This window comes from Ochlerotatus camptorhynchus, unplaced genomic scaffold (assembly GCF_037179485.1).
Source record: "Ochlerotatus camptorhynchus isolate MF236.1 unplaced genomic scaffold, CSIRO-AGI_Acam_v1.1 ptg000374l, whole genome shotgun sequence".
Classification (NCBI taxonomy): domain Eukaryota; kingdom Metazoa; phylum Arthropoda; class Insecta; order Diptera; family Culicidae; genus Ochlerotatus; species Ochlerotatus camptorhynchus.
Window position 1 is genome coordinate 2,624,474 of NW_027040862.1, and position 19,161 is coordinate 2,643,634.

At 41.3% G+C, this 19,161-nt stretch overlaps 2 protein-coding genes across 2 annotated transcripts in view; one reads left to right on the plus strand and one right to left on the minus strand.

Moving 5' to 3' along the window:
- Nucleotides 1-3,106: 3,106 nt before the first annotated feature.
- The window catches only part of LOC135710264 (uncharacterized), a 47,144-nt gene continuing 31,089 nt past the window's right edge, over nt 3,107-19,161 (minus strand). Inside the window, exons 5-7 of the mRNA XM_065232783.1 lie at nt 17,936-18,627; nt 3,797-4,068; nt 3,107-3,732 (exon numbers count right to left, since the gene is read on the minus strand). Of these exons, the coding sequence (XP_065088855.1) occupies nt 3,107-3,732; nt 3,797-4,068; nt 17,936-18,627 (1,590 nt within the window). The remainder of the gene's footprint in view (nt 3,733-3,796; nt 4,069-17,935; nt 18,628-19,161) is intronic.
- The window catches only part of LOC135710278 (uncharacterized), a 98,799-nt gene continuing 83,762 nt past the window's right edge, over nt 4,125-19,161 (plus strand). Inside the window, exon 1 of the mRNA XM_065232802.1 lies at nt 4,125-4,146. The gene's annotated coding sequence lies outside the window, so the exon portion shown is untranslated. The remainder of the gene's footprint in view (nt 4,147-19,161) is intronic.

Below are 19,161 nucleotides of genomic sequence, written 5' to 3' on the forward strand. Positions count from 1 at the left end.
AGTTGTACAAGTTTTCCAGAAGCTCTACAAACTTCCAAGAATTTCTACGTACATACTTCCCAGCAGCTCAAAAAAAAATCTACTCATTTACCAGGACTTCCCAGAACTTTCCAGAAGTTCTACGCATTTCCCAGAAGTGCTACGAATTTCTCAGAACTTTGACGAACTTCTTAAAAGTTCTACTAATCTACCTAAAGTTCTTCAAAATTCCCTACAGTCCTACGTATTTCACAGAAGTTCTACGAATTTCACAGAAGTTATACGAATTTCCTAGTATTGCTACAAATTTCTCAAAAGCCCCAAAAACTTCCTAGCAGTTCTAAAATTTCCAGAAGTTCTGAAAATTTCCAAAAGTTCTACGAATTTCCGGAAGTTCAATTAATTTTCCAGAAGTTCTTCAAATTTATCACAAGTTATCCGAAGAATTTCTACGAACTTCCCAACAGTTCTAAATTTCCTCAGAAGTTCTACGAATTTTGCAGAAGTTCTACGAATTTATCAGAAGTTCTACGATTTTTCCAGAAGCTCTACGAACTTTCCAGTATTTCTAAAATTTTCCTAGAAGTTCTACGAATATTTCTTAAGATCTACGAACTGCCCTAAAGATCTACCAACTACTCTGAAGTTCTACAACTTTACCATAAGTTCTACGAATTTCTAAAAAAAATCTCAGAAGCTCTATGAATTTCCAAGAAGTTCAACAGATTTTCAATAAGTTCAATGAATTTTCCAGAAGTTATTCGAATTTCTCAGAAGATTTACGAATTTTACAGACCTTTACGAACTTCCCCGAAAGTTCTACGAAAGAGCTACCAATTTCTCTTAAGTCGTATGAATTTTCCAGAAGCTCTACAAACTTCCAAGAATTTCTATGTAAACAGCAAAAAATAAATTTTAATATTACACCCAAGAAGATGCACTTCAATCATGTCGAAAATCTCATGTAATTTTTATGGCCACAAAAATAAACAAATGCATTTGAAGCAGCGTAATGTCAGTTCATGCAATGTATTAATGATAATTGTGTCCTTTTTGGCAAGTAATTAATCAAGTAAGTAATTAATTAAGTAATTATTTTCGACACGATTGAAGCATAGAGGACAAGAAAATCCCGAAGAAACGTGCTTAACTTTTAGGTTCAGCTCTGGTACTTTCTTCGGTCCCAAGCTAATCGATGCACCCCTCGAAACATAGGAAAATCCACGAGCCCCTCATTTTATCTGTCAAACTTTCATAGCGAATCAAAACATACATTGTGTAGTACTAGAATTTTGACTAGAATGGGGTACGTAATCGATTTGCTTGGGACCAATAGGGTAGTCAAGTAGTGAGCCAATTTAAAATCGTTGGTTTCGTATTGATTGTTGATTGAAGTGCATCCACTTTGATGTGATATCAAAATTAATTTTTTGCTGTGTACTTCCAAGCAGTTCCCAGCAGTCCTACCAATTCCACAGAAGTTCTACAAATTTCCCAGGAGTTCTACAAATTTCACATAAGTTATACGAATTCCCCATAAGTTCTACGAATTTCTCAAAGGTCTATCAGAAGATCTACAAATGTCTCAGAAGTTATACGAATTTCCTTGAAGTTCTGGGAACTTCCCAAAGTTCTACGAATTGTCCATAAGCTCCACAAACTACCAGAAGTTCTATAAATTTCCCAGGAGTTCTATGAACATCTAAGAATTTTTACAAACATCCCAATAGTTCTAAAACTTTTTATGGTGCCTGGAGATGTTCTAATATTTCCCCAGAAGTTTTACGAATTTCGCAGAAAATTTACGAATTTTCCAGAAGTTCTTCGAATTTTTCTAAAGATCCACCCACTTTATGATTAATTGCACGAATTTCCCAGAAGCTCAACGAACTTCCAAGAATTTCTTCGGACTTTAAAGAAGTTTTAAAATTTAAGTTCTACCAATTTCGGAGAAGTTCTACGAATTTCGGAGAAGTTCTACGAATTTTGCAGAATTTCTCCGAATTTTGCAGAAGTTCTACGAATTAAACTAAACTCAATAAATTCTGCAGAAGTTCTGGAAATTTCGCACAAGTTCTTCGAATTTTACAGAAGTTCTACGATTTTTCCAGAAGCTCTACGAATTTTCAAAAATTTCAACAAGTACGTCGTAAATAGGAATAAGGGTGTTAGTTAGTCAAAGTTAGTTAAAGATCTACCCTGCCGACTTCAATTCGAAGAATTTCAAGTTACTTCAAAATGAAGACATATCTACAAAGCTGGCATCCCGGTTGCGGTTGTTGTACGCGTCGCAGTTAGGACAAATAAATACGATAAATACATAAAGGTCGCTAATTGTTGATACGGTTTTCTCTAGAATTTGACAGTTGATTCCAGATCTTGCATTCTGAAAGTAAAGCTCAATTTGAATAGATCCATTGATGAAGGCAAAGGTTGTGTGGATGCATCTTTGTGGATTACTAAACTGGTTACAGGGTCGTTAATAATAATAATAAAAAACGAGGTACATCAGCCGGTATGGATAGCCCCTGCACGATTTCCGATTACGATACGATTCGTAAACTCAAAAACTGAGGCAATTGCAACTTGAGAGCTGTTTCCAGATAACTGCAGTACACCAATCAATCCAACTGTTACTAATCCCTGTCGTGTTCTACAGCAATCGGCATGCTTTTATAGAGCTTGTAAGGAAATAACTATCAACGCAACACGCGATCAATCCAAACTACGATCACAGAGAGACAACGGTGGCGCTCAACCGTAATTTGCCGGCGTAATAACGATTGTAATATGGTAATTATGATGGTATTTATTACTTGTTTACTGTGATTGTAAGCGGACGAATGTTTGTGGAACCAGTTTTACCAGATCGTTGGCTTTCGGGATCAAACAAACATTCATGGACAGGTCTGGTGCTGATGGCTTGCATGTTTACAAACGACTTCTAATGGAATCCACCAGTTTCTTCGTGATTGCAATTTTGTTATTTATTGAAAGCAGCAATTGTTTTTCGTGCGGATAGTCATCTAAACAAATCAATTTTCAACCGGTCTGTCTCGATCTATAAGTCGATTGCTTTTTATTGTAATGAATGAAAACTTAAATCAAAAGTTAAAACTGGCAGCACTTATCGTGGTTCAAATTTAATCCAGAAGTCGGGAGGCGTGATTATCACTCCAGTCGATCTCTTCCCGAAGTCCGGCAGCTTATCCGTCGGTCGTTGTTTAAGATTGAAGCTCTGCACCAATGCCGACACGATCAGGAACAACGTATTCCGAGCAAATGTCTCCCCGGCGCAAAGCCGCTTTCCGGCTCCGAACGGTACCGACACATCCTTGGCCAGCGATAGTTTTCCCTGATGGTCCAAGAACCGCTCCGGTCGGAAATTCTCCGGATCACCCCAAATGCTTGTTTGCATGTGAATGTAGTCCAGACCCAGCAGCACAATGGTTCCCTTGGGAATGTCGAAGCCGGCCAGGGTTGTATCCTCCATGGCACAGTGGGCGATTCCCGACGGAACGAGGGTGTCGATTCGCATGCCTTCCCTAAGGGTTGCCTCCGTGAAGGGCAGATTGATGCGATCGTCCAGCGACGGGAGTCGTCCATGGCCCACGACATCATCGATCTCGGCTTGCATCTTCTGGACGACCTCTGGATGCCAGAGAAGTCGCTCCAGTAGCAAAGCAATCTGCGTTGTCGCACCGGAAATGGACGGGAAGAAAAAGTCCACGATGCCGAGGACCAGCTGATCATCTGGAGGTGTAAAGGGAATGTAGGAAAAATGCATTTGGCAAACTTGAGTAGTTGTCGGCCTTACGCTGAAAACCGAAGGCATCGCCCTCGAGGGGAGCCGTTTTCTTCATCTCGTTGAAGTAGAGATCCAGGAAGCAGCGAACGTGGCCCTCTTCGTGGCTTTCCAATCGCTTCTGGATGATCGACTCGATGAACCGGTTCACTCCGAGGCTTCCCTCGCGGATCGTTTTGAACTTGGTTTGGTTGGGGAAGATGTACCGCGTCCACGGTAGCATGCTGTAGATCGTCCCGTAGTCGTCACCGGTCCGCTGGAACATCATGGCGTTCTTGCCGGTTCTGAGGGAGATAAGAGAAATATTAGCTAATGATTTTTTCTTTCTTTTTTTTTGCAGATAATCCCAAGTGGTTGATAAGGTAAGTGAATTCAGAATTCTCACATTTCTTTTCTCGAATTTCCAAGAAAATTTCCCTCATCCCTGTACAGCATAAAATAAATTTTAATATTACATCCAAAAGGATGCACTTCAATCATATCGAAAATCTCATGTGATTTTTATGGCCACAAAAATAAACAAATGCAGTAAAAGCAGCGTAAGTTCAGTTCATGCTCTGTATTAATGTCGCATATTAGCATATAAGTATTGCTTGCTCTCAACTTAGTGTTCTATATGCGTTTCCACAGTTATTAATTGAGAGCTTTCGATGCCTGCACTATTTTTACATTAGTATAATTGTGTGGCAAGAAAAAAGTTGACAACATTTCATCTGCACCGACACAAAACAATTGTCCTGATGCCTCGCCTATGTTCACTGTATCAAATGAGAACAGGACACCAGTTTGGCCGAGAGTAAGTGCAAAGCGCCGTCGCGATGAATTTTGAAGACCTTTCCGTTCCTTTCATCACACCTGCCGCTCCGACACCAGTATTCTGGCTTTATCTGTCTGGATTTCAACCTAAGTTCACCGATAAAGATGCTAAACAAATTGTTTCCCATTATTTGGATTCAAACGAATCAATGAATGTCATTCGACTAGTGCCGGAAGGGAAAGATGTTTCGAACATGACCTTCGTGTCATTCAAAATTGGTCTCGACCCAACTCTAAAAGCGCAAGCCCTCAATGCAGAAAATTGACCCAACGGTTTGATGTTTAGGGAGTTTATGGATATTTCAAAAAACCTGACACGTCGAATGTACACCACATCCAGGGAGTTCCCTTTAACACCCCCAGGACAGTCCAGTAACGACGATGCAAATGTAATGCGGTGTTATGTGCACGGTGGGAGCCCGCAGGATCCTGCCAGAGGCGAGTATTTTGACAAGTTTGAACTTCCTACACTCATTGATTGTACGTTGCAGTGCAATTCGCGTTCAAAGGCTAGCACCGACATGTAGGCGGCGCTTTCGTCCTTGTGATGATACTTTTGCTTGCATCTGTCAAATTCTTTGGTTAAAAGTTAAATATTAAATATCAATTTCTAAATTTCTCGCAAAATACTGAAAAACCATTAAGCTTATCACGTTCAGAAGGGAAAAAACGACAAACTGACCTTAGTTCCGATAGTTGAATATTCAACGCAGACATGAAAATTGTGTTTTTCGGATATCATATATCATATAGAAAAAAATTGTGCCCAGCATTTCACCCAAAGTGATTTTGTTGGAAGTAAATTGTAACCTACGTTTTTTTTAATTAATTCAACTCAGTGATTACATGCACCCGTATGGAATTGAATTAGGATGCAATCCCCTCATAAAAGATCTGAAAGTTGCGTACTGGACGAGTATGTGGAAATGGCTTTAGGAGTTGTAGAAAAAAATGATATCGAGGCACGCAAGATCAGTTAGAGTTTGAGTGAAACCTGGCCCGGAGTAGAGCTTTGGGTTATAAATCCGATGATATGAATACTACTCGCATCATATTTCCGGTATCCCAGGAAAATGACGTCGTTGTCGTTACAAACGGTGAACCTTTCTTCAGTACGCAAAGATTTTAACCTCAATCAAATGCAAATTTGAAAACTGGATCTCAATTTTCGTTCAGATTATTCTTTAAAAGCCATATAAAATGTGAGGGATAGAGTTGATATGTTTTTTACCATATCCGAATAGTTTCATTATAGAAATCCGTGAAATTCACAGTGATACACAAGTATTTTTCAGTAGTTCCGTACCACCGCCATTTAAAAAAAAACAAAACTATCATCACGTTTTTAGTTACTGAACCGGAACTTAGGTGTCACCACAATACAGTTTGTTTTGCTTTTGATCTCCTATGACCGTCGCGATAATGATGATATCTGGATATATTATCAAAATGTACGTGGCCTGAGAACGAAAATAGATGACCTACTTCTAGCGGCAACCGATTGCAACTTCGATGTGATCATCATGACCGAGACTGGATTGGACAACTGCATCACGACGCTGCAGCTATTTGGTTCAGGCTTTAATGTTTTTCGTTGTGATCGGAGCCCTGCTAATAGTAGGAAATCTCGCTTCGGTGGTGTTTTGATCGCTAGTGCGCAGTGATATGACAGCCGTGTTGTACAAACCGTGAGTGGGCAAAGTTTGGAACAAATATGTGTTTCCTCGACGATCAAAGGCAGAAAGGTTTAAATGTGTGCAATCTACATTCCATAGGACAATAGCCAAGATGTAATTGTAATCAATGACCACGTTTCCTCCTTTAATGAGCTTTGTGGAAAGTATTCGACTGGTGACGCTATCCTGGTATGTGGTGATTATAATCAACCACGCAAGCGCTGGTGTTCAATTGACAACGTCATCCAATGTGATGCTTCACCACTACCGCTGTCCAGTAGCACTCTTTTGGATGGTATGGATTATCTATATGCTTTGGCCAAAGGAATCTTGTGCGCAATCCGCTCGATCGCATTCTCGATCTGGTTTTTTGTTTGCCTGATTGTGAGGTTAATGAGAATAGCTGCTCAGTTCCGTTGCTACCCGTTGACTCTCACCACCCCCGCTTGAGATCTCTCTACCAGCGCTTGTGGCGTGTGACGAACCGATTGAAAGACATGAGGAGCGACCTCTAAACTTTCGAATGATTGATTTTGCGGCCCTTTCGAACTTTTTGCTAAACGTTGACTGGAATGCGATATCTACTATCATAGATGTCGATGAAATGGTGGAAATGTTTTGTTCCATTTTGAACGATTGGCTTGTTTCGAATGTTCCACGAATTCGGCCGTCAGTTTCGCCTACCTGGAGTACTCTCCGTTTACGGGATTTAAAACTCAGCTGTCTCAAAATTGTTTGAGATTATAGTGGGTGGAGTTATTCTCGATGCCACAAAAAGCTACATATCCACTGATCTACACGGATTCATGCCCGGACGATCGGTTACCACCAATTTTTTGAATTTTACGTCGAAGTGCATAACAAGTATGGAGGAAAACGCGCAAGTCGATGTAATTTATACCGACCTGAAGGCGGCGTTCGATAAAATTGATCATAACATACTGCTACACAAGCTATCTCGTCTTGGAGTTTCTATGCAATTGGTTTTTTGGTTGGAATCCTACCTTACAGAGCGTGTACTTCGAGTGAAGGTTAAGGATTGTGTATCTTCGTCGTTTTCAAACAAGTCTGGAGTTCCACAAGGTAGTAATCTCGGACCGTTGCTGTTTATTCTGTTCTTCAACGATGCTGCTTTGGTTCTGGGCGAAGGATTCAAACTGGTCTATGCAGATGATTTAAAGCTGTACATTGTAGTGCGCACACCAGAAGATTGTTGGCTTCTGCAAAACTCGCTGACTTTGTTTGCCGATTGGTGCCAGAGAAACAAACTGACTATTAGCGTAGAAAAATGTCAGATAATCACGTTTCACCGCATGGTACATCCAATTTTGTTTGACTATCATATTGACGGCGATACTCTTACCAGAGTTACCAGTGTGACTGATCTAGGGGTTCAACTAGACACAAAAATGACTTTTGATTTACACCGTTCAGCGCTCATATCGAAAGCAACGCGACAGTTGGGCTTTATTTCCAAAGTTGCGAAGGATTTTTCGGATCCACATTGTTGGAAGTCATTGTACTGTGCACTTGTCCGTCCAATTTTGGAAAATTTGTCCGTCGTTTGGCATCCTCACCATGTCACGTGGTGCCTAAGAATCGAACGGATTCAGAAACGGTTCATTCGGCTGGCACTGAGAAACTTGTCGTGGAGTGATCCTGACAATTTGTCGCCGTATCCTGATAGATGCCGACTGTTGGGCTTAGACACACTGGAACAACGACGGAAAGTACAGCAATCGTTGCTTATTGCTAAGCTGTTGAATGGTGAAACTGATGCCCCCGACCTGCTTGCGATGTTGAACTTTCGTGAGCCGAGCAGATCTCTTCGGAATACAACGCTACTGCAACCAAGTTTTCACCGAACCATGTTTGGGAACAACGAACCAATCTCAGTGTGTATTCGTGCGTTTACGGCTGTCGAAGAGTTTTTCGAGTTCAATGAACCAACCGAACGTTTTGCAAATCGGATTAGGTCTGTGTTAAATTAGCTCTTATTTTATTCATTAAGACTAAATTGTCAGATGAATTATTTTAAATACAAATACAAATACAAATGTTTTTTTTCCTTTTTGGCAAGTAATATTACACCATATTTTCGACACGATTGAAGTGCATCCACTTTGATGTAATATTAAAATTATTTTTTTACTGTGTGCCCAACGGGGGAGTTTGGTAGAGGAGATGATAAACCCGATTCGTACCTTCCTGAAAATTGACCTTTGCTCGCTTTCTACTCTCTGTATACAATTTTCACACTGCCGTACTCTAACGGAAGTATCTCACGGCTTCTTCTTATTGCTTATCGCATATTAGCTTAAGTATTGCTTGCTCTCAACTTACTGTTCTATATGCGTTTCCACAGTTATTAATTGAGAGCTTTCGATGCCTGTACTATTTTGACATTAGTATAATTGTGTGGCAAGTACAACCATACTCTATGCCCAGTCTTGGTTCACGGCTGCCGTTCACGGAGATGGAAACGGATTTTTTTTTCATATATATTTTCCGTATCGAAAATGTTAGGGAAAGTTTCAAATGCGGCAGCACGAATCAACCATAACCAACAGTGCACTGCACTTTCGTACGATAGACAGCTATCTTCACAGTTCAAAGCATATTATGCACAGACCGATCGAAGTAGACTACAGGTGGAGATGGAAGCAATTTTCATCTGCTGCGTCAATTTTAAACAACTCTGCACATCTCAATACGTGCCGAATATTTTATCTGTGCCGAAAGCTGTGTCCGCTGTGTTGAGGATTCGACCTCAAATTCCCACCAGCGATAGTACACACTACGAAAAAGTAATGTAAATTTCAGTGCCCTGACACCGACACATGTAAGCGGCTCTTTTGACATAAGAATCAGTTTAAAAGGACAAGAAAATTAATTCCATCAAACTCACTTTTTGTCGCGTTGCATATGTTTCAGTTTCAGGACACTTAATTTCACATGACATGTTTGTTTACTTTCCATGATTTACGTCAAAGCTGAATTACGTCTCGTATAAAAATAGTAATTTCTAAGTGTTTAGAAGCAGCAATAGACCTTCAGTAGCTTCCTAATGTCAGCAGTCGCTGTTGGGTACTGAATTCGTCTTACTGAGCTATACATTTTTTTGGTGAGAGAATCAAACGACTGCGATTTTAAATGTCTTTGATCTTTTGAACACCCTAATAAATAAACTGGAGGCCCAAACCGCTGAGATTGTTCATTTACGAACTGGTGTTGTTCTTCTTCGTCTTTCTCATGGCTCTCTACTTCTTACTTTCAATCCGTTCATCCACATCTTCCATCGACTATAATCCAACAGTATCCCAGTATGCTGGTCCAGGATCTTGATACCGGTTGTCATCGTTTGATCCGCTTTGTCTCTGTTTGTTATTCATTCATATTTTCATCCTTGCTTGGTCTTGCCGGAATTGCACATTTATAGCCCTGAAACTGCTGGCGGTTCCGATTGCGTTTATTCATACCGCGGTTCAGATTGGCTTCGTTACCTCCGTTGCGGTTACTTTTACAATTCTGCAAGCAGAATCCTTCTTAATGCTGCTAAATAATACGGGATCCACCAGCCTCCACTCAGTCCATAGAATGAGCTGTACGGCTGACTGATTGGTGGACCATCAATCGTACCGAGTGGTTCTCCGGGACGAACTGCTGCGGTTGCAGATGCATCTACAGTATGGCAAGACCGTTCTGCACCGGGTTCTTGTTGACACCATACATCAATGTTGCAAATAGGAACTGGATTCTGCAATTCTCTTTACCTATACAATTTGCATTCGGTTCGGATCCTATGGCCATCTGAGGTAAGCAGGCCTATTTTACGCGGCAGGGGACTCTGACTAATTTGTTTGGATTTCCCCCAAAACATAAATCCTTTCAAAACTGGACATCCGTCAAATACCCTATAGACTTTCTTTAGAGGTCCATCCCCAGGGCACGGAGAGAGTCTCGTCAATTGTGCAATCTTTTATTATGCTTTGCAGGGCTTTTTTTTTCTTTATTAAAGAGACTTTCAGCCTTGGGCTGGTTCACACACTGTTCAGGACTGTTACAACAGGCGCGGATTTCGCGAATCTCGTGCATTTCGCGATTTTCGCGGATTTGTCGTGGATTTGAACCTTCTGTCGTGAAAATCGCAGAAACTTTAAATAATGTCGCGAGAATCGCGAAGGGACTGATGTGCTGTCACAAAAAATGTGGAATTCATTGTAACCTTTCCGTCCCGGATTATTTTGCTGTCATCAATTTTGTTGTTCATTTGGCTCTCAATTTTTACCAGTTCTAACCAAACACCCTGCAAATAATTGAGAAATGATCTCAATTCCATAAATCACACCGGATTTACACGGTAATTCCCTGAGGTCTGTCCAATGTGAGACATTTTCCTTTTTTCCAATATGAACATAGCATTTTTCGTTGTCAAATCATAAACGAATCGTATATATGCGAGTAATTGCCTTGTATACCGGATATTCTAGGTTCTCCAAATCGTCCTTGAGTTCAGTTGATTTGTTCTACAATTAACCAAGGCTGCAATAATGTCTGTAGTATTGAAATATGTCCAAACAGATTCAAAATGTCAATGTGGATTGTACCCGACCTATTGCTACGTAAACAAGATGTTATAGGTTCTGAAATCATTCTGGATATCAGATTATTTTTCTACTAGATCACCCAAGACTAATTCAATATCTGTAGTATCGAAATATGCCCAAACAAATTTGCAGTGTCTATGTGGATAATGCCAACCTATTTCCAACCTAGATATTATCCCGTTCTTTGTTGATCTAGTAAAACAAATCATCTGAACTGCAGGACGATTTGGAGAACCTAGATCATCTGGTATACGTGGAAATAATTAAAGATTATCCATATACATAGACACTATGAATCTGTTTGGACATATTCCAATACTACTGACTTTATCCCAGTCATGGTTCATCTAAAGGGTGATACGGTCAAAATTTGGTCAATATCAACTTGACGTATTTCTTTCAATTTTGCATTTAAAAAACCTGAACACCCCTCATTTTGAAGGTGTGTGTGTGTAGAATGTTGCTCCTATTTTGATTTTGGAATTCACTCTTCAGTTGTCAAAATGCCGTCCAAGCAAGAAGAGCAGCGTATCAAAATTTTGCTCGCGCATCGCGAAAATCCGAGCTACTCGCACGCAAAGTTGGCAAAATCGCTAAAAGTTGCCAAATCAACCGTTACAAATGTAATTAAAGTGTTTGGGGAACGTTTGTCGACAGCCAGGAAGTCTGGATCGGGGGGAAATCGAAAACCGGAAGCCGCTGAGACGACAAAGAGAGTTGCCGGTAGTTTCAAGCGAAACCCTAACCTCTCTCTCCGAGATGCCGCAAATAAGCTGGGTGTATCGTCTACAACCGTGCATCGAGCCAAAAAACGAGCCGGACTATCGACTTACAAGAAGGTAGTGACTCCAAATCGCGATGATAAACAAAATACGACGGCCAAAGCGCGATCCCGGAGGCTGTACACGACGATGCTGACGAAGTTTGACTGCGTGGTAATGGACGACGAAACCTACGTCAAAGCCGACTACAAGCAGCTTCCGGGACAGGAGTTTTATACGGCAAAAGGAAGGGGAAAGGTAGCAGATGTTTTCAAGCACATGAAACTGTCAAAGTTCGCAAAGAAATATCTAGTTTGGCAAGCCATATGTACCTGTGGCTTGAAAAGCAGCATTTTCATAGCTTCCGGGACTGTCAACCAAGAAATTTACGTGAAAGAGTGTTTGAATAAACGTCTGCTGCCTTTCCTGAAGAAACACGGTTGTTCCGTACTGTTTTGGTCGGATTTGGCATCTTGCCATTACGGTAAAAAGGCCATGGAGTGGTACGCCGCCAACAACGTGCAGGTGGTTCCCAAGGACAAGAACCCTCCCAACACGCCAGAGCTCCGCCCAATTGAGAAATACTGGGCTATTGTCAAGCGGAACCTAAAGAAGACCAAAAAAACTGCTAAGGGCGAGCAGCAGTTCAAGGCAAACTGGCTTTCTGCGGCGAAGAAGGTGGACAAGGTGGCTGTACAAAATCTGATGGCAGGGGTCAAGCGTAAGGCCCGGCAATTCGGATTTGGAAAAGCAGAAGCCTAACTGAATATTTTTCCTGAATTTTATACTAATTGAACTTGAAAAAGAAATTTAATTTGATTTTTTAAATAAACGATTTCACCGATTTACACGCGTTTTCCCTTGACCAAATTTTGACCGTATCACCCTTTAGTAAAATAAATCATCTGAACTCCAGAACGATTCTTCTTCTTCTTCTTCATCTTCATCATCTTCACATTTCTAGCTTATTGCTTAGTGCATATTAGCTTATTGCGTGCTCTCAACTTAGTGTTCTAAATGCACTTCCACAGTTATTAATTGCGAGCTTTCGATGCCAATACCAATCCATGAATTCGTATATTGTGTGGCAAGCACAATGATACTCTATGCCCAGAGAATTCGAAAAAAATTCCAGCCCGAAAGATTCCCTCGACCGGACCGGGAATCGAAACTGCCGGTTTGGTAATACCGTGCCTTTACTGACTAGGCTATGAGGCCCAGAACGATTTGGAGAACTTAAAACATCTGGTATACATGGCAATGTCTGGAAATATTTTGATACTAAAGACATTGTCCCAATCTCGGTTTATCTTGTATCAAATTATCTGAACTCCAGGACGATTTGAAGAACCTTGAACATCTCGATTACTCGGAAATAGATCATGAATGATCCACATAGACACTTTGAATCTGATTGGACATTTTACGATACTACAGACATTATTGCAGTCTTGGTTGATCTAGTAGAACAAATCAACTGATGTCCTGGACGATTTGGAAAACCTATAATTTGCGGTATACATACGATTCGGTTATGATTTGACAACGAAAAGTGCTAGGTTCATATTAGAAATGAATAAAATATCATGAAAATGTCTCACCATTGGACAGACCCCAAGGAATATTAGTGTAAATACACAACCGCGACGTGACCAACAAGTGTGACTTATGAAACTCTGACAATTTCTCGATTATGTGCAGGGTGTTGGTTTGAATCGGTAAAAAATTGAGAAAACTAGAGCCAAATTAACTTCAACATTTAGGCCAGTAAAATACGTCAGAGACGCAAAGGTTAATTTTCAAGAAAATTTGCATTTCAAAGGAATGCGAAATAATGTTTCTTTAAATCTAGGCCGGTATTATTCAATAGAATTTCATAATGTAGGGGTGTTTTATTATGTTCGCTAATTACTCAGAATTTATACTATGTTATTTAATAATGTTATTTAAAAAAAATCAACGGTTACAAACGATACTCATTTAGCTCAGTCAGTAAAGGCGCAGCTACAAAGCAAGTCAAAGCTGGAGCTCACTGAGTTCGATTCCCGTCCGGTCTATTAATTTTTTGGGTTGGAAAATGTCTCTACTTCCTTGGGCATAGGATGGTACAGGCATTGAAAGCTATCAATTAAAATGTGAAAGTAATTCAAAGAACACTAAGTTGCGAGCAGGCAAAATTCTAATATGCTACTATGGCTTGTACTCGAAAAAAATGAACCATTTTTATCCGTGTGTAACTTTTTTATCCGTGGGTAAAAATTGATGAAAATCTGGGTATAACTAGTTTATTGTGCAAAATTTCATAACAATCGGTTCAGTGGTTATTGAGATGTCATCGAAACAAGAAGAAAATCACCGGAGAATTTTGCGCGTCGTCATGGAAAATCCGACTGCGACCATGAGATGGATCGGAAGACAACTGGGAACCACCCATACAACTGTGTCTCGGGTTGGAAGTGGAAGAAAATCGAAGACAGCTGACCCTGTGAAGGCCCGGAAGGTGTTGGATTATTTCAAGCGGAATTCGAACCTTTCGATTAGCGACGCGGCTCTGAAGGCAAAGTGTTCCGCCTGGTTCGTTATGCAAACCATGAAACGAGCTGGGATTCGTGTATTCAAGGTCCGGAAGGCACCGAACCGGCGTGATCAACAAAACACGGCGGCCAAATCCCGCGCAAGGAAGCTGTATCGAGAGTGGTTAACGAAACCGATTTGTGTGGTTATGGATGACGAAACCTACATCAAGGCAGACGCAAAGCAGATACCGGGGCTGGAGTTCTACGTTGCCAAATCACGGTTTGATGTTCCGGAGGACATAAGGAAGGAAAAAGTGGACAAATTCACCAAAAGATACTTGCTCTGGCAGGCCATATGCCAATGTGGTAAACTGAGTAAACCGTACATCACAATGGGTACCATCAACAGCGAAATTTACCGCACCGAGTGCCTCTAGAAGCGTCTGTTGCCCTTCCTGCGGTCCCACAGAGGCGAGACATTATTTTGGCCGGACCTGGCATCATGCCATTACGCGCGATCGACGTTGGATTGGTACAGAGACAATAACGTTGTTTTTGTACCAAAAACCGCCAACCTCCTAAATTCACCAGAGATTCGTCCGGTGGGAATATTTTGGGTCATAATGAAGGCCAAAGTTCGAAAATCGTCCAAGGTGTTTAAGAACGAGCTGGAGTTGAAGAAAGAATGGATGAAAGTGACCAAAAAGGTCGGCTCCACCATTGCACAAAATGTAATGAGAGGCCTTAAGGGAATGGTGCGGGCTTTCAGCGATGGAAAGGAAATTGAATAAAGTAATTATGCCGAAACATAATCCATATGTATTAGTTCATTCCCTGAAAGTTTCAAGAAAATCCAACTTATAATAAATTTTTGGCGAACACTTTTGTCTGGTGCATTTTTTTCGAGTACAGGCCTTATATAAGCAATTAGCTTGAAATGCCATGTAGTAGGGGAAATGCAGGTAATGTCGGCCTAAGTGTCCCTAATTTGGGTCCATACATAAATTCAGCAATCGACTAAATTTTCCATAGCAACCAAAAATATTCATTAGTAACGTCCCAATAACGCGTTCATCTAGATAAAATTGATAAATAGTAGATTTTTAGCGATGGACCCAATCTTAGATCCATAGGCCAACATTAGAGACATTTCCCCTAGTATACAAGTGCTATTTTTGGGCAATGAAAACAGTTTTTTTTGTCGCGGATTAGTATTTGAAGTCGCGGATTTCGCGGATCAAATTTAGAAAATCTTGTAACAGCCCTGGATTTGGTACAACCTCGGTGGACAATCGACAAAAAGAATAAACTGAAAAAGAAAACTTCCCCCTTACTTTGAAGTAAACAAAGTAGTAAACCTTAGCAACGATTAGTAAAATGGCAACACAAAGCAATGAACGTGCCGATCAGTGTGCTACGATGTGCTCCGGCACAGTGTGCAGAGTTGATTACCCCTTGCATATTTCGCTAATTTACCAGACGTCATCAATCAAGTTCGGCATCAGGCTTCATCCACAAGGGGAGTATTTATAATCGTTAACGCAAAATTGGTTTACTATAGTGTGATTGGATCCAATAGCAACAACCAACAACAGTTTTAAATCACTGTATCTTATGTGATGTATTGTGGCTTACGTGGCATCCGTTGTCGCATGTAGAGGAGATTTTGGAAAAAAAGGATCTTTAGTGGATGAACAGCCTTTGAAGATTTCCCCTAACAAACTCTACGCCGAAGTAACGTGTTGCTGAAGAGTGCCATCATCAAGTCCCAATATGAGAAGGTGGAGGAATCGGTGAAGCACCTAGATATCACCGAATGGATGTCGATCGCGATGGTTCTATACCGTTTCAGGATTACAGGGAACAGCGAAAGAGACGAACTTCATCCCATTATCAAACAACAAGGAGTAGTGAAAAGGAAATTGTATCCCAGAAACCCCACGGTGGACAAAGAGCGGATGCAATCAACAAAACCTACGCATTATAGGATCACTATGAAGATTGGATAGTAATTGGAGATTTTATGCCTCAGAAAATCCCGGCGGCGCCCCATGTAACATGACGGATAAAGCAAACAAAGATAAAGCTCGATTCAAAGTAAATCTGGACGCACGGTTTAATACACCACCGCGCCCCTGGTGGTTGGAACTAAAAACGTTTGACATGCTGTTTGTTGATGTTTCATTGACGAAGAAATTGGTGAAAAGTTTTTCTCGATTGATCAATGCATCCCGAAATTACGGATCATGGAACTTGAGAAAAGAAAATTAATTGTGCACAAACATCTAGAGAACCCTTCGTGGTCTGCCTTAAAAATAGCAAAAGTGTTAAAATTCCCAAATTCAACGGTGAGTCTTGTAATCAAACGTTACAAGGATACTCTGAGTGTGGATAGAGCACAACGCATCTATCATAAAATCTCAAATCTATCATAAATCATCTAGGAACAAAGAGCTGAGGAGCAAGGTGTTGAGGTACGTGAAAAGCAACCCAGGTGTCTCCATACGTGATTTGGCAAAGAAATACGATTCCAACATCCTTTCAAGAGAAGGATATAAGTCTTTTTGTGCCAGTAAACATCCGATTACACACGATTACCATACGAACGAGTTTTGACGAAATTTGATGGCTGTATTTTAAAGGATGACGAAACATATGTCAAAATGGATTATAAACAAATCCCCGGACGAAAATTTTACCTGTCAACTGGTCGTGGGGATGTCCCTTCCAGGTATATATTTGTTTTTGCTGATAAATTTGCTCGGAAACTAATGATTTGGCAAGGAATCTGCAGTTGTGGCCTTAAAACCAAGGTTTTCATCACATCTCACACAATGACGTCGAAGGTTTACATTAAAGAGTGTCTGAAAAAGCGGATTTTACCCTTCATTCGGCAACACAAGACCAACGTTATGTTTTGGCCGGATCTAGCCAGCTGCCACTACTCTAAGGAGGTACTAGATGTTAATTAATGTTAATTTAGTCGCCAAAGAGATTAATCCTCCGAATTGCCCTGAGTTCAGAACGATCGAAAAATATTGGGCAATTGTCAAGCGAAAACTTCGAGGATGCGGTAAAGAAGTGACAAATGCACAACAAATGCGTTTAAAGTGGAATAAGTTCGCCGGTACAGCCGGTACGTCAACAAATTCCTTCCCATTCCCTATTTGACCTGCATTCGGACACGGCCGGCACTACTATTGCTAAATATTAGATCTCCAGTTTTTACACATTGATGATGAATGTTACTCCTAAACATCATCTGTTTGTTCTCTGTGTAATAGAGATTGCTGACGTTTACTGTACGCACACTACGTCACGCAAAATGGTTTCATCAGGAAAAAAAAAACTTCATAGCGGAAAATTTTCCTGATGAATACAAATAACTGACACAATCACACTTTAGCAATCTCTAGAGAGATTACCACGTCCAGTTGAATTGGTGCGATATGTGAGAGCGTGTTAGTTAAAATCCAAGAAAAATACATAACAAATCGCTGTCAAGGTCATTTTCACCCATCTAATTTCATAAATTTTTTAGGTTAGCCAAAGGAAAATAATAATTAACTTTACGTGGCAATACATCCGCTAGGTTGCGTGCGTTAAACATCACTAATCTCTATTGCAGCTGATCTGGCAATAACAGATCAGCAATCGTGGGCGGTCAATCATGCCCATGCTCAAAGCATATTATGCACTAACAGCAAACAAAAATGAACACATTCCACGCTTTTCCGATTCACAACCGGCACACACCGTTCTTCCAACAACTTACTCGAACAGCACTCCGGCCTCGTCTCGGTTGATCCGCTCCCCGGACAGCACGTGCAGAAATGCATTGGCAAAGCACGCGAAGAACACATTCGGACACATCACGTAACCGCCATCCTTCGTCATGAACTCACTCTCGTGCGCGTGCTTCGGCCCATACCGGAGCATCTCGATCAATGTGAGAATTTCCGAATTGGTTTCCGCTTCCAGCTCGTCGAACCTCCGGCCGAACCCGTAGTCGCGCAGATAGCGCAGAATGAACCGTCTCTGCTCCTTCCAGTCGGGACCCTCGGTGAAGAAGATCCCCCTGCGCTGGAAGTTCTTCTCCCGCATCCGGGCCAGGAACAGGTTCGGACGGCCATCGAACTCCACTCGATTCAGCACTTCCTTAACAATGGCCAAATCGTTCACCACAATCGTTTCAAAGCTGGCCAGGTAAATGCCGAGGATGTTGGTCTTGTAGTACTCGCACAACTTGGCCGCAGCCTTGTGAACGTGCCGAAAGTTGATCATCAGCAGGATGGCATAGCCGCCCAGGAACGGAATTCGCGGCGGTCCACTGGGGAAGTTTTTCGGCTTATCAAATAGGAACTTGTAGCACCGGATGGCAATCAAACCGACCGTTATCAACCACAGAAAGATGGTCGGTGTTACGAACATGGTGTTTCTTGAGATACTTTTGATTCGTACGGAAGACTAGCAGCAACTAAACGCAACACCACTGGTGGTGGCTAACTTTATAAATTCGAACCGTGCCGATCGATCCCAAAAGTGCCTGATAAGCCGGTGGGGACTGTGGATTTGCTGCTCATTTTATTCGACCATAACGCCACTCGCTTCTGCAGTGAACGAGAGTGTACCATGATGCATTGCGCTCGGGAGATAGACGAGCTTTCTACGTTGCCTTGGCCCTATCTAATGGGAACGATTCAGTTGTGGTGCATGTGTAACTACGCATTTCCGACTGATTATCATCCCGAATATGGAAGGATTTAGAGAGGAAACGAAAACAAGTTGGTTTCTGTTTCCGAACGGTTTTTCCCACGTGAGCTCACAGCTGATGTGACCGGTTCCGAAAGTTGTTGACGCCCTTTGCCAACATGACAAACTGGTTTTGGGCAGTAGGTCGGAATCTATCTTCCTATGCACAAACAAAACAACTAGCTCTTGATGGTTGATTAGTTCGTAGTTGGGTTTAAAGGGCCCAGCAGTAGATTTCTACTGGATTGA